The 25,966-nt window shown below is 41.2% G+C and overlaps 1 protein-coding gene across 4 annotated transcripts in view; it reads left to right on the top strand.

Moving 5' to 3' along the window:
• dhodh (dihydroorotate dehydrogenase) overlaps nt 1-25,966 on the top strand; it is a 106,790-nt gene that overhangs the window by 23,809 nt on the left and 57,015 nt on the right. For 2 of the 4 annotated variants that reach the window (XM_072279788.1, XM_072279789.1), the window contains exons 7-11: nt 2,013-2,173; nt 3,737-3,947; nt 4,394-4,495; nt 17,263-17,394; nt 22,674-22,772. In XM_072279788.1, the coding sequence (XP_072135889.1) occupies nt 2,013-2,173; nt 3,737-3,947; nt 4,394-4,495; nt 17,263-17,394; nt 22,674-22,772 (705 nt within the window). Of the gene's footprint in view, nt 1-1,322; nt 1,468-2,012; nt 2,174-3,260; nt 3,519-3,736; nt 3,948-4,393; nt 4,496-17,262; nt 17,395-22,673; nt 22,773-25,966 lie in introns of those variants that run through there. The other 2 variants (XM_072279790.1, XM_072279791.1) reach the window with 2 other exon arrangements.

Genomic DNA, 25,966 nt, shown 5'->3' with positions numbered 1-25,966 from the left:
GGGCTGTGTGCTTAGCATCCTACCTTGTTGGTGATTTGGGTAGTGTACAGTAAGTAACAAAATGGAGCTCATGCAGACACAAGTCAGCTGACTGGTTTCCCTGCAATAGGCAGACAATAATGAAAATCAGCCTCACACATTACTTTAATCATTGTTTCCAGCAGAAGCCAGAAAGGGGAAGCAAGTAAATAATTGTACAAATGTTGGGCTGTATTTACAGAGCTGATTCTGAAGGGAGTTTCATGAGGCAAAGCACATCAAAGTCACATGAGAACCCTGAAAACAGTGTTATCTGTAATCCCTGATCATAGGATGCTACAAATAACCAGTGGAAATAGGAATCGTGAGTGGTAATGCTGTTGCCAGCTCGGATGGAAAGCGAAGGAGGCCAATTGCCTCGAAGTCCAGTACAGATGTCACTTCACCGCAGGCTGGCACATAGTCCTTACTTACAAGTTATTAATCTGTATCTGGTGTTGCTTGGTATTGAGACCCATTCCACAACACCACAAAGCTTCAAATGGAACTATACTCTAACTTGGGGGCTCCCACCTGGTGCCCACAGCCCCTCAGTTAATGGCAAGGCTCCGTGGTATATTGAAAGGTTGGGAACCCCTGTTCTAACTGCACATAAGTCTGGATATATCATTCACTGGTTTAGAACATGCACTCATACCACACTTCATAAGTAAACCCATCAAAAGGACAAATGTACATCAAAGAAATGGACATCTATTACAAAATTGTTTCCAATTGTTTACAGAGTTTTGCAGCCCAAAACCATGGCAAGTGACTGCAGTGAAACCCAAACAATGTCCAGCAACTATTCAGTCATATGAGCCAGCCCAACAATGAACACTGAGCATTAGATTATGACTTCAATCTTTGCCAATGAAATGAGATGCAGCGTTCACAATTTCATTGCCTGTCAGTCCTAAAACAGACTCAAGCTGCAGAAAACTGTGTTAACTCTGGAATTAAGCTGGGAGAAGGGGGAGTAACTATTGTATGAACTCTTCTTATTTCTTCCTGAAACTTGCTTTTTTTTTTACTTGAAGTGCCAATCCATTTACTTTAAATTAAAATAGCAAAGAAAACTGTTTTGAAACAGTGTGTTGTGCTGCATTATTTATACCACAGTACCATGCTGTATTTCAGATCTTGACTTGAAATGTCGAACATTTCTGCCCCTCCCTGCTGATGTTGCTCAACCAACTGCGTTCTGCCAGCAAATTGTTTGTCGTTCCGGATTCCAGCGTCTGTGTTCTCTCTTATCTCCACGCTCTGTTACTCTGTCTCTAATTCTTTCATCCTGACCATGAGTAAGGTGTTCAGGGTCTGGACCACATGACACTCTTTATAAGTTCTCACTAAATTACTCTTGTATGCATCATAAATTCCTGCAGTCGATCTATGAAAAGGCAAACTTCAGATTATCAAAATTTCCAATGTTAATTCAGAATGACGGTAAATTATATTTTGTGTTTTTAACCTATTCTCTCCTGAGGCTATTTATTTATGTGCGGGGACTGTATTCATCCTCTAGTAATTCATTACAACTACCAGCTTTTATGTTAAGTCTTGGTAGTTTAATGCCAACAGCTGGCTTATTGATCCAGCTATTCTTCAAGCAGTCCTTGCTAGCTTTCTATGGAGATCACTGAAGGGTAATCAAGTCCAATTTGCCCTACCCCAACTAAGGGAAATGAAGCAAATCGGTATCTCGAGCACTTCAGCACAGACATAGAACCTTCTGTTCTTTTACAGTTTAACAAAACACTTTATTAATTAGCCGAGCAACAGGTTTATCACATCGCAAAGCAAAGACACTATATTGAGATTAATCCTCTAGTTTTAACTCAGATCAATTATAACAGAAGAAAATAACCAAATTGTATTTAGAAATGAAACCTGCTAAAACAAAAGTTGCTACTTAACCCTAGGGTGTGATTATGAAGGGAAGTATTTATTGCTAAATTCACCTATGTTATCTGTTTTATCTCCTTCCTCAGGGAAAAGTGCTAAAGCAGAAAAAACTGAAGTATTTCTGGAACAAATGGAACATTATTGACATGGCCATTATAACGTGCAGCTGGAGTGCATTTGGACTATATATAAAGCGAGCAGTGCTTGGAAAGAGAGTTATAGAGAACTACCTCCAGAATCGGGACAGGTAGCTGGGTTATTTACTGCTAGGATTAGTCTGGAGTTATGGAATTATGTAAACATAGCAGATACCAAATCAAATGAAAACCAGTCTTCAGTTCCAAGTGTAAATTGCAAGCAGTCATCAGCTTGAAGTTAAAAGAACAACTTTGTAAACAAACTACTGCCTGCAGAGCACAGGTTGCTGGCCCATGGCAGGTGGCTGGGTGCTAAAAGATATAGCTTGCAAAGTGAAGTGACCATGAGACATTCTCATATGCATCTGCCAGATGTAAGTCAATGGGGTTATGTTAATTGGCGTGCATCAAACTGGGCAACATGGCCGAAGTTATTTTGCATCCTTGTGACCGAGTTCAAGGAACCTTGCAAATCAGACTGTTGTTGCCACTTAGTGTATCAAATATGGTCATTGGCAGGTTTGACCAATCAGTAGCTGGGATATTTGTATACTCAAGAAAGTCAGCCCTCAATGGACGAATTTTGGGTGTCTGGGTTCTCTATCCTCGGAAGCTTTTAGACCATTTGGGTGAATTATTTTGTTTCAGTAAAGGTGTTTGAACATCCTGAGCTGCCTGAGTGTAGATATCTAATTCACAGGAAGTATTATCTAGCTCAAAATATTGAGGTAAACAATGTCATTGTAACTATTGAAATTGTATTGAATCACCTGCTGTAACCTTTAATCTTAAGGGTATAACAATGTGATGTACTTTGAGTTTGAGAGACTCTACTGAGAGGCTCACCGGGAGAATGCCTACTTGCTGTGATGAGTAAAGTCTTCGCTACCACTAGCTTCAGAATCTCTCCAGTGACTCAGATCACAGACACAACATTTACCAAATTTCTGTAACCACACTGTAGAAAATTAAAGCATTGGGCTTGCTGATCTTATAAAGTCCACTTTATGAAAATGCCAAGAAGCACAGCAGCTTGAACCGAAACAATAATTGTGCCAGTTTGTACCTACAAGTTGCAGATGCTTCATTGTGAAAATATCTGTTAATAGAGTAAACCTTTAACTTTCAAGGGAGACACATTCCAGAAAAGGTTGCAAATCTGAAAAGCCACAAATGCCATTTATTCCACACAGCTCAGGAGCTATTTTGTGGCAGGGTTTTCAGAGCTGAATGAACCTTTTCTTTGTTGGGAGATTTGCCCTACATGTGTTGAGGCAGCAGCCCTGGACGATTAGTCAGGCAATTAAAATATTATTAGTAGTGGAAAACCTGGGCGTGGAGGGATTGTGCTTTTTGGCACATCTCTCAAAAATTTCACCTTTTTAAAATAAAAAGGCAAAACAGGAATCTTCTGGAGGACCAAAATGATTGCATTGAATTGCTTGCCCCTTGGAGGTAAACTGACTTACTAATGAAAACTGCTGGTTTAAAATTCATAATAGGAGCTACAAAATAAACATTGATGTAGGTGGTGCTAAGAAAAACATTAGGAGCAGGCTTGGGCTCTGAGTTCACAAAACTACAAAAGTTAAAGTTTTACTGTAAATTTAATAGCAAAACATTTTTCAAAACTGTGATTTATGTAAACTGATGTTACTTGTGGTTACTTCCAGGTTTATCAATTTCTATGAGACTGCAATTACAGATTCTGCCCTGGGTTATGTGATTGCTTTCCTGGTCTTACTGGCTACTGTTAAATTTTGGAGTCTGTTGCACTTTAACCCCAAAATGCACTTGATTACTTCTTCCTTGGAGAGAGCCTGGGGTAATCTTCTGGGACTTCTGCTCATCATGCTGGTGTTGCTCGTGAGCTACTCTTCTATAGTAAGCAGACTGTAATTACGTTGTACTGCGTGCACTCTTCTCTGGCCATAAACCCCTGCTACCTGCATTTGCCCTGAGAGAGCTTCATATTTTAATTTCATTGTCACCTGTGCCAGGAAGCTGAGCTGTGGAAGATCCTCCCCATGTTTCTTTGTAAGGTGCTCTTAAAACTACTTTTTTATTTAAATTCTGATTATGTGTGAAACTTAGTTTGTAACATATAGACAGTATGAAACATTCCCATAGAGTACCATGGTATCTTTACACCAGGCTAAGGTGTAAATACAAATTGCTAATAATGTTGAAAAATATTTTATTATAATTACCCATACCAACAAGTCTCAAGAGCATACAAGTTAATACACAGTTTAATCTGCCCACCTGTATCTTCTTTGTCGCCAACATTATAACCAACAGAATAACATTTTTTTCCTTTTCTTCCCCAGTGCAACCTGGTGCTGGGTTTAAACCTATCCTCCTACAGAACTTTCAGCAGTGCAGTTGTAACAATTATCCGTCTACAGCTTGGAGTCTTCAACTATGATGAGGTGAGACCATTTCAAGATCACTGAAAGCCTTCAGATCACTCTAACCCTTTGAATAGACCATTAGACCTATGACGTAGCAGCGGAATTGGGCCACTTGGCCCATTGAATCTGCTCTGCCATTCCATCATGGCTGATTTATTGTCCCTTGCAATCCTATTCCCCATAAACTTTGAGGCTTTGACTAACCAAGAAACTATCAACCTCCACTTTAAATATACCTAATGATTTGGCCTCAATCACAGCCGCTGTTGAAGTGAATTCCTCAGATTCGCTACCCTCTGGCTAAAGAAACTTCACCTCATCTCTGTTCTAAATGGGCATTCCTGTATTCTAAAGCTGTGCCCTCTGGTCCTAGACTTCCCAACTATAGGAAAATGTCCTCTCCACATCCATCCACTCTACCAAGGCCTTCCAAGATTCAATAAGTTTCAATGATATCCTCGCTCATTCTTCTACACTCCAGCCATCAAACTCTCCTCATACATTAAACCTTTCATTCCCTGAATCATTCCTGTAAACCTCCGCTGGACCCTCTCCAATGTCAGTATATCTTCTCTTACATGAGGGGCCCAAAACTGCTCATAATACTCCAAGTGTTGTCTGACCAATGCTTTATAAAGCCTCGACATTACATCCTTGCTTTTATATTCTAGTCCTCTTAAAATTAAGGTTGACATCGCATTTTCTTTCCTTACCACCGACTCAACATAACATTTGGGGAATCTTGCATGAGGACTCTCAAATACCCTTTGCACCTCTGATTTTTGAATTTTCTCCCTGTTTAGAAAATAGCCTATGATTTTATTCCTTCTACCAAAATACATGACCATATACTTCCCTACACTATTTTCCATCTGCCACTTCTTTGTCCATTCTCTCAACCTGTCTAAGTCCTCCCACAGATTCCCCGCTCCCTCACATATCTTTGCATCATCTGCAAACTTGGCCAGAAAAATATCAATTCTATCATCCAAATCATTGATATATAATGTGAGAGGATTATATACAGTCCCAACACTGACCCCTACAGAACACCACTAGTCACCAGCAGCCAACCAGAAAAGGCCACATTTATTCCTGCTCTTTGTCTCGTGTCAGTTAGCCAATCTTCTATCCATGCTAGTATCTTCCCCGTAATACCATGGACTCTCCTCTTGTTAAGCAAGCTCATGTGCAGCACCTTGTCAAGGACCTCCTGAAATTCCAAATAAACAACACCCACTGACTCTCTTTTGTCTATCCTACCTGTTATTTTCTCAAAGAACTCCAATAGATTTGTCCAGCAAAATGTACCCCTAAGGAAACCGTGTTGACTCTGCCCTATTTTAGCATGTGCTCCACGAACTCTGAAACCTCATCCTTGATAATGGACTCCAACATCTTTCCAATCACTGAAATCAGGCTAATTGGCCTATAGTTTTCTTTCTTCTGCCTCCTATCTTAAGTGGCACAATGCTTTCCATTTTCCAGTCCTCAGGAACCATTCCAGAATCTAGTGATTCATGAAAGGTCATTCATAATGCCTCCACAATCTCAGAACCCTAGGGTATAGTTCATCTGGCCCAGGTGACTTGGCTACTGTACCTTCAGACTTTTCAGCTTCCCAAGCGCTTTCTCCTTAGCAATAGCAACTATACATACTTCTACCCCTTGACATTCTTGAAATTTGGCATACTGCCAGAGTATTCCACAGTGAAGACTGATGCAAAATACTTATTCAGTTTGTCCGCTATTTCTTTGTCCCACTCCAGCGTCATTTTCCAATTGTCTGGTATCCATTCTTGCCTCTATTTTACTCATTATAACACTCAAATAAAATTTTTGGTATCCTCTTTTATATTATTGGCAAGTTTATCTTCATTTTTAATCTTTTGGCTCCTTATGGCTTTTTTAGTTGTTTTCTGTTGGCTTTTAAAAGCTTCCTAATCCTCTAATTTCCCACTAATTTTTGCTATATTATATGCCCTCTCTTTCTCTTTTGTCTTTGACTTCCCTCAACAGCCACAGTTGCGTCATCCTCATTTTAGAATATGACTTCATCTTTGGGATGTATCTATGTTGTGCCTTCTGCATTGCTGTCAGGAACTTCAGCCATTGTTGTTCTGCCATCATCCCTGCTTGTATCCCCTTCCAATCAACTTCGGCCAGCTCCTCTCTCGTGACTCTGTAATTCCCTTTACTCCACTGTAATACTGATATGTCTGACTTTAGCCTCTCCTTATCAAATCGCAGAGTGAATTCTATCATATTATGATCACTGCTCCTTAGGGTTCTTTTATCTTAAGCTCCCCAATCAAATCTGGTTCATTACACACCACCCAATCCTGAACTGCCTTTTCCCCTAGTGGGCTCAACCACAAGCTGCTCTAAAAAGCCATCATGTAGGCATTCTACAAATTCCCTCTCTTGGGATCCAGCACCAGCCTAATTTTCCAATGAGTATTATAACGTTGCCCTTTTTACATGTATTTTCTATTTCTTGGTGTAATTTTTATCTCACATCCTGGCCACAGTTTGGAGATCTGTATATAACTCCTATCAGGATCTTTTAACCCTTGCAGTTTGTTATCTCTACCCCCAAGGGTCTCTACATCAGCCAATACAATGTCAACTCTTTCTAAGGAATTGATTTAATTTTTTTACCAACAGACCCACCCCACTCTCTCTGCCTACTTGCCTGTCCTTTCAATACAATCCTTGGATGTTATCTTATTCTATATACTGTGTACATTCAAGTATAACACCTTCAGTCCTGTATTCATCACCATTTTTAATTATGCCCCATGATACACTTCAATTCATCCCACTGACTGCAATTTTGCTTTTTCATTTGCCTGTCCTTCCTCGCATTCTCTCTACACAGGGCATCTACTTGCATCCCAAGTGCCTCAACCTCAGCCCTATCACTCAGGTTCCCATCCTCCTGCCAAATTAGTTTAAACCCTCGCCAACAGCTCTAGCAAACCTGTCTGCAATGAATTGATTTGAATTGTCTTTATTACTTGCATCCTTCAAATACATGAGTAAAGATCTTTACATTACATCTCTGTTCAAATGTGCAATGTGCAATCATAGTAATTTATAATCAATATTATGTACAACAGGATAGTTGATATAACATAGAAATACAATTATATCGGAGTGAATTAATCAGTCTGATGGCCTGGTGAAATAAGCTGTCCCGGAACCTGTTGGTCCCAGCTTTCATGCTACGGTTCCGTTTCCCGGATGGTATCATCTGGAACAGTTTGTGGTTGGGGTGACTCAGATCCCCAATGATCCTTCAGGCCCTTTTTACACACCTTTCTTTGTAATGTCCTGAATAGTGGGAAGTTCACATCCACAGATGTGCTGGGCTGTCCGCAGCACTCTCTGCAGAGTCCTGCGATTGAGGGAAGTACAGTTCCCATACCAGGCAGTGATACAGCCAGTCAGGATGCTTTCAATTGTGCCCCTGTAGAAAGTCCTTAGAATTTGGGGGCCCATACCAAACTTCCTCAACCGTCAGAGGTGAAAGAGGTGCTGTTGTGCCTTTTTCACCACACAGTTGTTATGTACAGACCACGTGAGATCCTCAGTGATGTTTATGCCGAGAAACTTAAAGCTGTTCACCCTCTCAGCCCCAGATCCACTGATGTCGATAGGGGCTAGCCTGTCTCCATTCCTCCTGTAGTCCACAACCAGCTCCTTCGTTTTTGCGACATTGAGGGAGAGGTTGTTTTCTTGACACCACTGTGTCAGGGTGATGACTTCTTCTCTGTGGGCTGCTTCGTTATTATTTAAGATTAGGTTAGTGTGGTATCATCAGCAAATTTAATTAGCAGATTGGAGCTGTGGGTGACAACACAGCCATGGGTATACAGAGAGTAAAGGAGGAGGCTTAGGACACAGCCCTGAGGGCACCTGTATTGAGGGTCAGAGGGGCAGAGGTGAGGGAGCCCACTCTTACCACCTGCCGGCGATCTGACAGGAAGTCCAGGATCCAGCTACACAAGGCCAAGGTCTCTGAGCTTCTTGTCAAGCCTGTAGGGAATTATGGTATTGAATGCTGAACTGTAGTCCAAGAACAGCATTCTCACATAGGCATCCTTCTCCAGATGTGTAAGGACTGTGTGTAGAGCTGTGGCTATTGCATCGTCTATCGATTGGTTGTGTCAGTAGGCGAATTGTAGGGGGTCCAGTATGGGTGGTAGCATGCTACAGATGTTGTCCTTGAACAGCCTCTCAAAGCATTTGCTTATTATTGAGGTGAGTGCAACAGGATGCCAGTCATTCGGCCATGTTACCTTGGCCTTTTTAAGTACAGGGACAATGGTGGATGTTTTGAAGCAGGAGGGCACTCTACACTGGGAGAGGGAGAGATTAAAAATGTCTGTAAACGCACATGCCAGTTGTGCCATGCACACACTGAGTACCCGCCCTGGGATGCCATCTGGTCCCACAGCCTCATGAACGTCCACCCGTTGGAAACACCTGCGTACTTTGGCCCCAGAGATGACCAAACTGCCGGTCGCCTCAGGAGCTCAGTATTGGCGACATTGAATCGAGCGTAAAAAAAGTTTTAACTCATCTGAGAGAGAGGCATTGACGTTGGAAACTCCACTGCGATGGTGTGCAGACCTTGCCGTAAGCTGCGTGTGTTGTTGGTGGAACGTTGAGTCCGAATCTTGTCTCTGCATTGTTGTTTCACTGCCTTGATGACTTTGCGCAGATTGTCGCTGCATTTCTTGAGCTCCTGTTGGTTATCGACAGTGTAAGCTCTGTGTCACACAGTAAGTGCTGCTCGCACGGAACTCCTGATCCAAGGTTTCTGGTTTGGACAGACGCTGACCGATTTCTGGGGGATAACATCCTCAAAGCACTTCTGGATGAAATTCGTGACCCCACCTGTGAACTCGGAGACATCCTCATCACGAGAAACATTCCAGTTGACGTCATCGAGGCAGTCCTGCAGCATGGAGACTGATTGGTTGGACCAATAGTAGACGGTTTTAACTATGGCCGCCTCTTGTTTCAGCTTCTGCTTGTACTTTGGCAGCAAGAAGATGGAGTAGTGATCTGATTTTTCAAATGGTGGGTGAAGGAGCGCTTTATAAGCATTGCAGAAGGGAGAGTAGCAGTGGTTGAGTATGCTGTCTCCCCATGTGCTCACCTGGATGTGTTGACAGAACTTCAGAGAGACTTTAGTTGGTGATGCTCTATGAAAGTAACCGGTGATGATGAAGGCAGCCTCTGGGTGTGCAGTCTCCAGGGTGCTGATGGTCTTGTACAGTTCCTCGAGACCCAGACCAGTATCAGCCTGCAGCGGAATATACACCGCTGTGACAATAACAGCTGTGAACTCCCAAGGCAGCCAGAAAGGTCTGCCCAGCAGCACCAGGTACTCCAGATCCAGGGAACAAAAGGATTTGAGGGCATGCACCTCGAGGGGGATATTGGTCCCCCTTGGGTTCAGGTGTTACTCATCCTTTTTGTACAGGTCATACAAGATCCCAATGATCCAGAAATCTGAACCCCTGTCTCCTGCACCAATTTCTCAGTCATGCATTCATCTGCCAAATCATCCTATCCTTGCCCTCACTAGTGATGGAACAGCAGCAATCCAGAGACTATTACCCTGGATGTCTTGCTTTTCAGCTTTCTTCATAACTCCCTATATTCTCTCTTCAGGACCTCCTCCCCTTTCCTACCTATATCATTGGTACCAATATGTACGACGACTTCCGGCTGCTCACCCTCCCCCACCAGAATGCTGTGGAATATATGTGTCAGAAATGCAGATTAGTTGCAGTAGTAAATTAAAATTACTAACTAAGATTAATGTTGGCATAACACGAGGAGATTTCTGCAGTCAAATGAAATAAGTTATGGATATAGACAGGTGTTCTTAGTGATGGCATGGAAAAGCAGATCGGAATTCATCTTGGGGTCAAATACTATGCTAACCTGGTAAACACTCTGATTCAAACTGCTGGAGTTGACATAAAATTGATGGGGATCAGGTGCCAGGGAATAGACCTTATGCTGATGACCATTTGGAGGAAATTTCTGCACATCTCAGACTCGTGTTTCCTCTGCAAAAGTGGAGGACTCTGGGGGGAGGGGGACTCGCAAGGAGATAGGTTGCTATTTTCTGTTCTCATACGGAAACTTCTGAGTAAAAAGTTCTCCACAGTCTGCATATTTTGCCCCAGCCTCCTGTGGAACTCTGTGAGAGAAGTGATACAAACAGTCATGTCTACAACACTCCTTTGGTGTTAACAATTGGATCTCTTCCTTACTACATGTCCCAATGATGGCACTGCAAAGTTGCAAGTGGGGGAAGACAAAAAGGATCCAAGGAAAGATTTATAGATGATACCAGAAGTTATAGTGTGGGAGTATGAACAGTTCAACAAAGAGATTATTTGGATTCAATTGGATAGGTAAGAATTGAACATGCAAAATCAGTTTGGCCCACCTTGAAGAAAGTCGAGAGGTTAAAAGATGGCGATGTGGCCATTATGTGTAAGGGTGCAGACAAATGAGAAGAACAAGGAACAGCAGTTTACATTGGTTGGAAGCCATTTTGGTACTGTGTGAGAAGTTAAAAACTTGACTCTAGTCTCAAAAACCGGTTCAGCTAGAATGCCTGACAGGATGCATCTCTGTCTACTTGAAACCCCCACCATGACAATCCAACCAATTCAGTCCATTCTTTTCAATTTAATGAAACAGCTGAGAACTTAGTGTAAATGTTTGCAAATCCAGAAATTAATCAAAAGAAAACCATGGGAGAACAGGGATAATATGTGTCTGGTTTCGTTTTTACTTCAGTGAGAAGTGCACAAATGACAAAGTGGTGTAATAACACATGCCATTCATGTACTTTTACATATAATCTGTAATAAATTATTTAAATGAACAACAATCAAACAATATATTTACAATATTTCTCAAATATTACTGAAAATACAAAACACTGAGGATGTAGCAATTGCACTGAGAGCAGATCCATCCCCTCAGTCTTACCAATTCATGTTTGTATTTAATCGGGCATTGTGGGATAAATGGAACATTCATGGAACAGGATCCTCTCTCAGCCAGAACAAAGGCCATTTGCTTTATTGATTATTTGTGTATTTTGATTACTGATGATTATTTCCAGCATTTTCTGTCTTTATATTAGTTCTCCGTATCTGGTCTATATAAGACTTCAGACCCACAGCTCCCAATTGACTGTACCTCTTAGTAAATCCAATCACAATATTTATTTGCTGTCACAAAACAACAAATTACATGACCTATGGCAATGACATTAAACCTGATCTTGATTATAGCCCATCTGGCAAAGGATGCAGTGGGATATACAGTAGATTATTTGCAGATATGGGCAGAGAAATTGCAAGCAGAATTCAACCTGGCCAATTGTGCAGTGTTAAACCTTGAGAGATCAAATTTGAAGAGTATACATGCAACACCTTCTTGCATGCTTCCTTCATGGAGTTAATGCAATTGTTCTAGGCTGACAACTGGTGTTACAAGGATCGCCCTCAATAAAAGTGATCAGTTGGGCTCAGAGAGAATCTGTATTTACTGAAACTGCCTCAGTTCACAGGCACATAAATTTACACAACTGAATGCCTGTGTGCACATCTACTAGATTTCCCTGACCCTCCACGAACAGTCAAAGAAGAGAAAAGATAGTACGCAGAAAAAAGTGTTTACTCTGGCCAGGCATTCCTCGTGGTCCCGATGTGATCTCTGTTTGTCCGACATGGGGTCCTCCACATCTGCAATCGTTGGTCTCCAGAGAGTTGTCACTGCCTGAGTCCCAAAATCCTCTATTTTTATACTTTTCCTCATCAGGTCAACCTATGATGTTTCAGTTTTATTGACTCAAGGTCATCTGACTGATCTGCATCAGATTGCCATCGGATGTAAGCAGTATTGTTTCATGGCCTTCACCTTCAATTTCATGCCTTAGGTGACTTCTTTTATTCTATTTAACTCTGACTGGTTTAAACCAGGTCACAGAGACACTGAGCCCAGATGACGAGATTATTTCTGCAAAGCTGCCATGTTACACAATAAACAGCTCCTTATCTGAAAATAGTTTCAGGTTTATCAGAAACTTCTTGTGTCTATGTTCAGTTGCTCTGATCAAGTTATCCCAGAACAAGAATCATCATCATTATCAGGTGCCATGCCCAGTTTGAGCTTTGACTGCCATGGTCCACACACTCCTGTTGCGGGTCAAGTGGATCAATTCATTGGTATTCATTTCCAGTTCTCGGGCTGCTGTCTCCATCATCATTTGTCTTTGTCTTCCTCTTGCCTTCTTCCCTTCAAACTTTCCCATAATTACCATGCATTCTAACTCCTCTTTCCTAATCACATGTCCAATGAAGTTGCGTTGCCTTTTCATGATCTCATACATTATTTCTCTTTTTGTTTGCTCTGTTCATGACATTCTCGTTAGATATTCGTTTCGTCCATGATATTCTTTGCATCCTCCTCAAAAACCACATCTCTGCTGCTTCAATTCATTTCCTCATGTTGCTAGATATTGTCCAACATTCTGAGCCATATAACATAACTGGATAAACGTAACATTTCAGTACTCTGAGGCGGGTTGTCATGCCTAGTTTAGTATTGGTCAGTATACTCTTCATTCTCATAAAGGTGTCTTTTACCATCCCTATTCTTCTTTTGATGCCCATGTCGCACCTGCCATTTGATGTCACCCAGCTTCCTTAGTAGCAAAAGTTCTGTACTTGTTTTATGTCTTTCCCATTTATTCTCAGCCTGCAGATAGGATTCTCCTTCTTTTTCGATATCACCATACATTCTGTCTTTTTGCAATTGATAGATAGACACATTTTTGCACTTTCTTCAACAACAATATCAATTAAGTTTTGTAGTTCTTCCTCCGTACTTGCAATTAACACAGTGTCATCCGCATATCTGAAATTATTGATGTTTTCACTGCCAACTTTGATTCCCAAGATGTCTCTTTTGTAATATTGTTTCACTGTACACATTAAATAAATCGGGGGAGAAAACACACCCTTGTCTAACGCCTCTCTTGATTTTCATAAACTGACTCACTTCTCCATCTATTCTTACGGTGGCAGTTTGTTCCCAGTACAGATTTCTGATTAGGCGGTGGTCTTTTGAATCTAAATCTAAAGCTTTCTATAATATTTCAAAAATAACTTATTGTGCTTCACTTTATCAAATGCTTTTGTGTAGTCAATAAAGCAAACAAACAAATCTTTTTGCACTTGAATAGCTCATTCTGATAATATCCATAACATCAATATTGCGTGCCTTGTGCCTTTGTCTTCCACAAAACCACATTGTTCTTAACCTATTTCAGCTTGTATCTTACTTTTAGCTCTTGTCATCAAAATTCTTAGAAGTATCTTGATGATATGACTCATTAAACTTATGGTCCTATGTAATTCACATTCTATTGCTCCAGGTTTCTTAGGAAGAGTGATAAATACAGATTTTTTTCATCTGGTATTATTCCAGTCTCATAAATGTCATTGATTAAATCAGTAAGATTTTCACTTCCATAATCTTCAAGGGCAATAATTTGTTCTGTTACTAGTTCATCAGGATCTGCTGCCTTTCCTTTCTTAATCTTATTTATTGCATTACGAACTTCAGATTTTAAAATACTTGGACCTTCAATGTTTTTCTTAATTTCTGGTTTTTCGCCTCGATCGTCTTCAAACAATTCCTGAATCTACTCAGTCCATCTGTTCATAATTTCATCTTTTTCCATGATAATGGTACCGTCTTTTGCTTTCAAACATCCACCTGAAGAACAGAGGAGCTTTTTACCAGTGATATTCTTGATTTGTTGATGTAACCTTTTTGGATCAGTAACAGGGATTCCTTCTATTTGCTCACATTCCTGGTTTAACCATTCTTCTTTGGCTTTTTGACATAAGCTTTTAACTTTTTTATCTAAGGACTTTATACTCTATAGGATTTGCTTTTTTCCGTCTCCTTTCTTCCATTAGATTTTTGATTTCATCTGTCATCCATTTATTCTGTGTGCTTTTTTCTTTTTTAGGAATCACTGACTTTGCTGATTCTACCAAGGCATCCTTTAGAGAGTTAAATTTGATTTCTACATGATTGCTATCATCTTCAACAGATTCTGTGTCTAGACTTTGAAATCTATTCCTTACTTCAATTGTAAATTTATGTCTGAAGTGTTCTTTAATTAATTGCAGGTAGTCAAGGGATTGTTCAGATTTTTGCTTCTTTAGTTTTTTAAGTTTTACTTTTACATGACATACTACTGGGTTATGGAAACTATTACAGTCTACACCTGGATATGTTTTGCATTGAGTCACTGAGTTTCTAAATCTTTGGTTTATAGTAATAAAGTCAATTTGATTTCTGGTGTTATCACCTGGACTTTTCCAGGTCCACAAGCGTCTTGGATGGTTATTAAAGTAGGTATTCATAATGACCTGATCATTCATCTTGCACCATTCTACCCATTTCTCACCTCTTTCATTTCTTTCCCCCAGTCCAAATTTTCCTCTGGTATTTCCATCAGCACCTTGTCCTACTTTAGCATTTAGATCTCCCATGACAATAACAATATCTTGAGATTTGCATCCATTCTTTGCTTGTTTAAGCTCTACATAGAATTTATATATATCCTCACTTGTTCCACCTGTTGTTGGTGCATATACCTGTATAATTGAGCAAGAATCAGTTCACAAAATGGCAGCTGCAAGCGCAGTTCCACCAAAAGGCCTCCTCTATTCCTGTTCAATGATTGTAGCTCTTTTTAAGACCACAAGATATAAGAGCAGAAGTAGGCCATCCGGCCCATCGAGTCTGCTCTGCCATTCAATCATGGGCTGATCCAATTCTTCCAGTCATCCCCACTCCCCTGCCTTCACCCCATACTCTTTGATGCCCTGGATAATCAAGAACCTATCTACCTCTGCCTTAAATACACCCAATGACTTGGCCTCCACAGTTACTCATGGCAACAAATTCCACAGATTTACCACCCTCTGATTAAAGTAATTTCTCTGCATCTCAGTTCTAAATGGACGTCCTTCAATTCTGAATTCATGCCCTCTTGTCCTAGACTCCCCTACCATGGGAAATAACTTTGCCATATCTAATCTGTTCAGGCCTTTTAAGATCAGGAATGTTTCTATGAGATCCCTCCTCATTCTCCTGAATTCTAGGGAATACAGCCCAAGAGCTGCCAGGTGTTCCTTATATGGTAACCCTTTCATTCCTGGAATCATTCTCTTGAATCTTCTCTGAACCTTCTCCAATGTCAGTATATCCTTTCTAAAATAAGGATCCCAAAACTGCACACAATACTCCAAGTGTGGTCTCGCAAGTGCTTTATAGAGCATCAAGATCACATCAACATCTCTCTCCTCTTGATCCAAAGATATTTATCTCAGGATCGTTATCCTCTTCTCATTCTGTTGGCTGCCCATAAGACTGCCATGGACCTCTGACAGGTGTGCAACACTCACATTATATAAATGTAAAAGTAACATCCACCTACTGAACTCACATAGTTTTTATACCGACAGTCATTTCTTCAGTTTCACCTTCCACCTTCTAAGATGATCTACTTTAAGCATTCCAATTATCAACATACATAAAATTAGTATTTCAGCAGCATGTGATATTCTTCTCATCAACGGATGTATTTGATCACTTGATTCCCAATTCCAAAAGTCTGAGTCACTTAATACTTCGTTTGCCTTATCAGCACATGGTTTAATTACTCTAGAAGGTTTAGTCCATTGATGGATTATCTCCTTTGCCTCCACTACAAATCATGTCCAGTCTGCGTCAAGTTAGGAATTGGAAACTCAGTCGCAATGAAGTCCCACAATTATCTGATATGCCTCATCCTACCAAATCTGTCACAGTATGCCACTGGGAAGTTAAATGCAAAGAACTGTACCCCCTTTCAGCCATCCAGCAGATTTAAGTGCATAAGCTGTTGAAGAAATAGGCATAACAAAATTCCAGGCAGGACTTCGAGTACTGGTGCTGCATTGAAACCAAAAACCAGCTCTTTTCACGGTAATGCAAGTGATGGCTACAAACAGAAATGATGTTGCAGCTTCACAGATATTCAAAGATCAGAGCTCATGCAAGGTATAATTCTGGCCAATTATGAAACACTGATGAATATTATGCCCGGGTTTAACCCTCTGATGATTCCACATTCAACAGAAGTCAAGTAATATACATATAACCTTCTGCTCCATTGTTGAACATGTGCTGCGAGGGACGAGTCACTATGATGTGATCATACTTCGTTATGCCAAGGGGACTGGTGTACAACGCAACAGGTTCATTCACTTGAAAGGAGTTAGCAACCCTGTGGGAATAAAAGGAAATGCAAGGAAGTGTTTATTTCACTTTATTTTAATGTTTTTAAGTGATACTATCAGAGACGTGAAAATTCTCCAATCTTTGGCAGAGGATCTGCTTGTTTCGCCCTCGACACCTAGAGCAGGTAGACACCACCAGTGGTGGGCTGGATCCCGGCCAGCATCTTCGTGAAGTTTTCCCCATTGTACCATCATCACTTGTCAGTGGGCTTTCCCCAAAATCAGCTTTGAGAAACTTTGCCCCAACTTATTGCTATTTTTACCACACTTAATCATCAATAGATGTCATTTTAAAGTACTTGGAATTTAGTGTGCTTGAATATTGTCAGATATGCTGCTTAAATTATGCCTGACATTTTGCATTGTGTTGTTCAGGTTCTGAGGACTAATCCAGTCTTGGGTGCATTCATCATCAGTACCTGTGTGATCTTCATGACGTTCATCCTCATTAATGTTTTTGTTTCTGCACTGCTTGTGTCCTTCAGTGAAGAGCGGAAAAACCCTATGGTATGTACCTGAGAAGGGGCTGAAAGCCTTTGTTGCTTTTGCCTTTGATCTTGATGTTGTAGCTTTACTCTCTGAAATTATCATATAGATCTCTCTCTCTCTCTCTCCCTCTCTCCTCTCCCTCTCTTCTCTTCTCTCTCTCTCTCTCTCTCTCACACACACACACCCCACCCCACCCCAACCCAACAGATTCTCACACTCTTACACACTCTCATTCACTCACTTGCTCTCACACTCTCTTCACTCCCACACCTCGCACTCTCTTCACTCTCACACCTCACAGTCTTCACTCCCACACCTCATACTCCCACACCTCGCGCTCTCTTTACTCCCACACCTCACACTCTCACACCTCGCACTCTCTTCACTCCCACACCTCGCACTCTCTTCACTCTCACACCTCACACTCTCTTCACTCCCACACCTCACACTCTCACACCTCACACTCTCTTCACTCCCACACCTCACACTCTCACACCTCACACTCTCTTCACTCTCACACCTCGCACTCTCTTCACTCTCACACCTCGCACTCTCTTCACTCCCACACCTCGCACTCTCTTCACTCCCACACCTCACACTCTCACACCTCGCACTCTCTTCACTCCCACACCTCGCACTCTCTTCACTCTCACACCTCGCACTCTCTTCACTCCCACACCTCGCACTCTCTTCACTCCCACACCTCACACTCTCACACCTCGCACTCTCTTCACTCCCACACCTCGCACTCTCTTCACTCCCACACCTCGCGCTCTCTTCACTCTCACACCTCGCGCTCTCTTCACTCCCACACCTCGCGCTCTCTTCACTCCCACACCTCGCGCTCTCTTCACTCCCACACCTCACGCTCTCTTCACTCCCACACCTCACACTCTCTTCACTCCCACACCTCACGCTCTCTTCACTCCCACACCTCACACTCTCTTCACTCCCACACCTCACACTCTCTTCACTCCCACACCTCACACTCTCTTCACTCCCACACCTCACTCTTTGCTCCCACACCTCACACTCTCTTCACTCCCACACCTCACACTCTCACACCTCACACTCTCTTCACTCCCACATCTCGCGCTCTCTTCACTCCCACACCTCACGCTCTCTTCATTCCCACACCTTGCGCTCTCTTCACTCCCACACCTCACACTGTGTATTAATCCCTAGCTGCATTGTTTTTCCCCAGAAGGTTTTATGTCTGGTGCTCTTATAAAAATGGTATAAAATAATCTTTTACCTAGAAAAGTTATCTCAACCTCTTAACATACTTCAAGATCAATTAATATATGTTCTTTCACACATAGCCATCTATTTTTCCTTCACCTATGTGCCTGTCTAAGAGTGTCGTAAATGCTCATAACATATCTGCCTCCACCACCACCCCTGGCTGGACATTCTACACATCAACCACTCTGTAAAACACCTACCTGCAGCATCCCCCCGCCCCCATACTTTAATCACCTTAGAATTACGTCCTCTTGTGTTACCCATTTCTGCACAGAGTATAAGGCATTGGCTGTCCATTCAATCTTTGATACACCTCTATCAAGTCACCTCTCATCCTCCTTTGAACTGAATTGACTTTATTTCTTACATCCTTCATATACATGAGGAGTATACTTCTTTACGTCACGTCTCCATCTAAATGCGCAATGTGCAATTTACAATAAATAGTATGTACTCCAAAGAGAAAAGCCCCAGCCCTAGCCCTAGCTCACTCAGCCTTTCCTCATAAAATATGCCCTCTAATCTAGGTAGCTTCCTGGTAAATCCCTGAATCCACATCCTTCCTGTAATGAGTAACACAATACTCCAAGTGTGGTCTAACCGGAATTTTGTACAGCTGCAACAGTACATCATGGTTCTTAAACTCAATCCCTTGGCTAATGAAGTCTAACACACATATACTTTCTGAACCACCCGATCAACTTGTGCTGCAACTTTGAGGGATCTAATGAATGTGGATGTCATGACCTCTGTTGCTCCACACTGCCGAGAATCCTGCCATTAAAACTGTACTCTACCTTCAGCTTCAACCTTCAAAAGTGTGTCACTTCACACTTCTCCGGATTGAACTCCATCAGCCATTCTCAATCCATCTCTGCATCCTATCAATGTCCTGTTGTAACCTGTGAAGACCTTCTACACTATCCATAACACCACCAACCTTTGTGTCATCTGCAACTTACTAGCCCACCCTTCCCTGCCTCTTCTGACTCCAGGCACGTTTCCTCTCTTATCCCTGAGAGGTCTTACCTTCACTCTAGTTATCCTCCTGTTCTTCACAGATATGTAGAACACCTTGGGGTTTTCCTTAATGTTATTCATCAAGGCCTTCTCATGCACTCTTCTAGCTCTCCTATTTCTGACTTCCACCCACACTGACTCGGTAGACAACCCCTCCATGACATCCTCCCTTTCTGCATCTGTGATACGGTCCCTGATTAGCAATGCTACTCCCCCAACATCTTCTACCCCACAAACCTCCTTGTCCCCTTTGATCTTAAACCCCAACATATCCAGCAGCTATTCCTGCCTTTGTGACAGCCAAGTCTCTGTAATGGCCACAACATCGTAGTTCCATGTACTGTTCCTGGTAATTCACACATTAAAGCTGACTAATTTCAACCCATCCAACTGACTGCATTTCTGCCCTGTCCACTGCCTACCCTTCCTCACAGTCTCTCTATACATTAGACACTAGACACTAGACACTAGAACACTACAGCACAGTACAGACCCTTCGGCCCTCGATGTTGTGCCGACCCATATATTCCTTAAAAAAACGTACTAAACCCACACTACCCCGTAACCCTCAACATAGCCTCAGCCTCTTTTGCTATTACTCCAAAAAAAAACAGAATGTCATAGGATTGTGCTGTCCTGATTCTTATATTTGGCTTTGCACATTTGTTAACAGTGCAGTGTGCATGTGCAATGTTTAGGAGTTTGTTTCTGAAAGTACTTCCCCTAATTATACATAATTGCTTAATTTAAATTTCCCATACAAGATGGTGAGAAAGAGAAATCCTTTGAGGGCTCCCATTACACCGCCTGATTTAACGCAGTAAACAAATAAAATAGCAACAGTGAGGTGGATGTTCTGTCCACAGCCACCTGTAACCATGGCCCCTAGTTATAAATTTACTGGAGACATGTCTATAAGTTACAAAGCACAGCTGACTACATCAAGTGTGGAAGCCAGAAATTCTGTTAGGACAGTTGTGAGGAGATGGGTGGGTGGGATGTTGGGAGACAGTTGTCCCATCTCCTTCAAAACCTTTGAGATCCAGTGAAAATCAGAGCACATTCAACATAGATGTAAGCACATCTACCTCAATTGTCAGTAATATAAAATGTCCCGTCTGAATTTGTTATGTGGCCCTCAGGACACGTTAGTTACTTAAAAAGTTGATTGGTTGGTGTCCATCTGTCTCAAGGGACAATGTGTGATGATAATTATCACAAGCCTGGGCAGAAGGTATGGAGATCCTGAGATGCCCAGTCGACAAGATCCCCCTCTCAGCCTCACCAGTGTAATCCAAAGGAAAGCTTATGAAGCAGTACGCTTGGCACTGGCTTGGCTGCAGGAGCTGCCGGAAGGATGTTCAACGACATCCAGCCACCTTACGGGCTCCACTCCGGATTTGCTGTCTGAGTTTACTACTTCTGTAGCCTTCGTCTCTCCCGAGGCTGCCCACAAGGCAGTGGGGCTATTTACCCATTGCTGGGAATCTGGTTCACGAGCACCAGGGCGCGTCCACACACTGGTGGGCCTGCGTGCTACGTGTGCAGGGGCAGATCTCCTCACCACCCTCTGTCATTCTGCCTGAGTCCGAAAGGAGGTCGGTTTCCGCGTGTTGCCAGTGAGGAGGCTTGCTGTTGGAGAGCTACATACCTGCACATTCAGCTCTCCTTTCCAGTGGAAGCTGAAACTGAGAGCAACAGGCACTACCCACTACACTACCAGACCAGACACATCGCAACAACCATTTTCACACTTGGAAAAGTATGGGTGGATGATAGATATGAAAATAGGACAAAATCCTGTGGTATTTCTGCACCATTCCGAACAATTGCACAGCTATCCTGTAACAACATCAGCTGCTGCTTTAGTAACAAACTGCAATCTAACTGAATCTTCCTATTTTGCCGCCTTTTCACATCCTGCTGCGTGTTTCTCCACCATCCCCCAAATACCTCTGCTGCAGGCCAGTCATCCTGGCCATCTTTCTCATCTGCATTCTCAGGAGATAGGAACAAGGCACGTGAGATGTGGCATCGTCTGCTACCCGAGCTGCTGTCACTAACACTGCTGTGTCTTGGAGCAGCTCAGTCCTGAATTTTTTCAGTTAGTTTTAAGCCAAATCGCTAATGCGCAAGCAGAGCCAATTCCTTTCTTCTTTGTTCATGCGGTTTGTAATTAAATTTGACTGAGCAGAGGAGGGAGCTGTAAAAATTATAGAGCATGTAGCCTGTAGAAACTACCTTTCAAAGCAAATTGTAGTTTCCAGCTTCCTGATGCTGATCGATTCACGGAAAGATGGATTTTTTTTCTTGGTGAAATTATTGAATAGAGTGATCCTGTACTCCTGTAGTTTGGAATAATAAAATATGTTTTCATCAAAATATTTTTTGGAGGGCTTGAACAATTAATGTTTCCTCTGCCTGGAACCTTGCAGCCAGGCTGAGATGGGGAAGAGTTCTCCATCTGAGATCATGATTACTCGAGCTGAGATTATTGGAAAATAATGGAATTGAGGAAGATGGGGATCAGGTGAGAGTGTGGGAAGTGTGCAGGATGTTACTAAACACTACAGCAGACTGAGAGAGGAAAACAGTGTATCTCATGTTCTGATTTTTTTTAAAGCATCACTTGACCTTGAGCATTATAGTGGAATCATTAACTTGGATACTGATTGTTGTGGACTAGGATTAGTGATCCAAGATTTTCTGCACCATTTAACTGTTACCTCGTTTAGTCTGTTTCAGATTTACTTTGGGGGAAAAAGAAAATTTTGAATTCTCTTTCAGTAAATCTTGTTGTGGGGGAAGTTTGTTGCATGTCAATGGAATATAATATTTACAATACTTTCAGCTAACAGCATTATTCAAAAACATCTATATAGGGAATTAGAATTAGCAACAGATCAGAGTGAGATGAAAAGTTTAATGTACTACAACTACCTTTACTAATTCCATAACTTTTACTCAGAAGTTTAAAGGTAGATGAGTGGAATAAATTATTGAAGTTTTCTGTTACCTGGTTTACTTTCTAGCCCGTGGAAGACAAAGAAATAGTTGATTTACTACTGACAAAGTCATGTGCCATCATTGGAATTCAAAGGAAGAAAGAAAAAGCTCAGTCAAAGCCTGAGGTAATGGAATCTTTGCTCCAAGGAGAAAAGGCAAATCATCAATAGGAATAAATAATGGATAACTTGATGATTGATTGTTGGATCCTTCAAAGGGCTGATACAGTGAGATCTAAGAGTTAAGGAAAAGTGAAAAAATATTTCATACGAGTGCATTTTCAATATTATCTTCATTATCCATTTTGCTACTTTTTAATAATTAGATATCTCAGAATTTATGTAAAGTTGATAAATTGATATTAAACTCTGTTTTAGCATTTAGAGACACAGAAACAGGAAGAAAATAATTTGGCCTTTTTAAACCAAAAAAAACTAGAATGCTGGAAGAACCCAGCAGGTCAAGCCACATCTGAAGTAGTGAATGGCATACATCAGTATTTCAGGTCAAGACAGCCTGACTCACTGAGTTCTCCCAGCACTTTGATTTTGCTCCATTTTTCAGCATCTGCAATTTCTTATGCTCTCTTTTAACCTTTTCAGTCTGTTCTGCCACTGGCTAACTCTTACTTCAATTCCACCCACAAGCTTCAGCCTAGTACTTGAAGTCTGAAAAGTAATCTACTGATTGTCAGGCATGAACATTTTGGTTATTTCAGAGGGCCAGCTTCCTGCTCCTTTTCTCCAAAAAAAAGTATCTCATTTCATTTCTAAATAGTTTTAATTTGAAAATTATACTTCTTTGCTCTGGAGTTGTTTAACAGTGGGAATACTGTCTCTGTATATATTTCATTGGGTCTTTTAAAACTTCCAGAGGCCTTGATTAGATCAACCTTCAAGTCATTCTGAGACCCATTCATTTTGATCAGACTGCAATACCGCCCTGCCATTGTCTTGTTCTAGATTTAAAACAGTGGGAAGGTGATTTCTCCCATTTCAGCTTTGACAACTGAAGCCCCAACACTCATACCTTCTTGTATTCCAATATCCTCGGGTAAAAACAAACTTTACATTAACCCTTGTGGTTAATTTTTGTGCCTCTGAAGTACTTTTAATTCACCTGCATGTCGCAAGCATTTTCTCCTCAGTGGTTTGTAATTTCTCAGCAGTAAAAAAAAATCAATTTTGGTATTTTTAGCCCTACCTGAAAGCTTGATTTTTGCATTTGGTTTTTATTTACTCGAGATCTAACTCCTGGTCCATTGTAATGTCACTATCCTGCCAGAGAAAGCTCAATGAAATACAAATATGACTCTGAAAGGCCATTTAATTTGTGTGGCGTGGAGGTTAGCGCAATGCTTTACAGTGCTAGTGACCCAGCTTCAACTTCTGCCGCTGTCTGTAAATTTGTACATTAACCCTGTGAGTGTGGGTTTCCTCTGGGTGCTCTGGTTCCTTCCCACATCCTAGAGATATGTGTGTTAGTAGGTTAATTAGTCCCATGGGTATAATTGGGTAGAATAGGCTCATGGGGTCGGAGGGACCTTCACCACGCTGTGACTTTAACAATAATAAATAAACGATAAATAACTTCTATTTCCGTGTGGCTGTTTTATGATGTTTACCAGCTTCGTCATGTATTCCTTTACACCTTTTGTTTACAAAAATCTGTCAGTCTCAGACTTAAAGTTGACAGAATGTCATTGACCACATGCAGAAAGTAATTCCAATTCCGTACAGTGCTTTTCAAGTAGAACTATTGCTAAACTTTAATCTTGAATGGCCTAATTCCAGTTACCCACCCCGCCCTTTTGGTTTAAGACATCTCAACCAGCAAAAGTTTAACAATCCTATCAATTTCTTTAGATTTTTCAACTTTTGAGGTCTTGCCTTCTTTCTGTTAAAGCTATGCTGCTGCATTCCTTCACGGGTCAATAAATCTTTTCCAACATGTATAGTTCAGACAACAGACATAAAAGTTGCTGGTGAACGCAGCAGGCCAGGCAGCATCTCTAGGAAGAGGTACAGTCGACGTTTCGGGCTGAGACCCTTCGTCCTGGCGAAAGGTTTCGGCCCCGAACGTCGACTGTACCTCTTCCTAGAGATGCTGCCTGGCCTGCTGCGTTCACCAGAAACTTCTATGTGTGTCGCTTGAAATTCCAGCATCTGCAGATTTCCTCGTGTTTGCGATATACGATTCAGAACCTGCATCTATTTTCACAAAAGTTAACAATGCCAAAAAGTTAATACTTTGGAGTTAAAACTTATATTATTAAATATGAGTTGTATTATTCAATTAATTGACAACATGGTATAATTATTTTCATGAATGTTATTTATCCCCTTTTAAACTATCCAAGGTCTTAAGGAACCTTACTCAGTTACATTACAAATATCTATCAGAAAATATTTCACTTCCTCACAATTAATTACAGTCACAAATCTCGTTAGAAGGATAGAAAATAGTACAATATTAAATCAATTGATATTATCAGTTCTATTGGTAACAAAAATAGCAACTTTTGTGTTTAGCATTGATGTTTCACTTTGCTTTTGTCAGTAGTACTGTGCTTAATATAATCTAAAGCTTAAATAAATTAATGATCACCAAACTTTATGCTATTGCATCTCTTTGTGAATATGAAGACAATCCTTGTGATCGGCCTTGCATCGTAAGTATGAATTTCAATGGTTAGATACTGGGATCCTGTTACACTGACAACAACATGATTGAAAAATGTTACTCAAACCACTTGCTTATCTCTAGTTTTCAGCAATGACTTCATCTCAGCCAATATAATTGCTAACAACCAGAGGAAATTGAAATAGGATTTTCATCAGCATTTGATTTAAAATTTGAAAAGCTGATCGCCATGACGCTAAACGCCAACGCCTGCTAGAAATCTGAAATAAGTAAGAAAATTTGCAGATCAAACAGTCTCTTTAGAGAGAGATTCTAATTTGATCTTATTTGATAATGGCATGTTAAATACAAGCTGGAGATAATGTTCACTTTGATGACAATTCTACTGAGGAAAAAGAATTAAGTTAGTTTGTTTGACGTAGATAATAATGTGGTAAGCTGGATCAGTAAATTTTCACATGACACCAAGGCTAGGGGTGCAGTGGACAGCAAAGAAGGCTATCAAAGCTTGCAGCAGGATCTGGACGAGCTGGAAAATTGGGCTGGAAAATGCCAGGTGGAATTTAATGCAAACAAGTATGAGATGTCGAACTTTGTGAAGTCAAACCAGTGTAGTACTTACACAGTGAACGATAGGGCACTAGGGAATGCAGTAGAACAGAGGGATCCGCAATTC

This window comes from Mobula birostris, chromosome 15 (assembly GCF_030028105.1).
Source record: "Mobula birostris isolate sMobBir1 chromosome 15, sMobBir1.hap1, whole genome shotgun sequence".
NCBI lineage: Eukaryota > Metazoa > Chordata > Chondrichthyes > Myliobatiformes > Myliobatidae > Mobula > Mobula birostris.
Note: the sequence above shows the minus strand (reverse complement) of the source record. Positions and strands in the feature narration are given on the sequence as shown.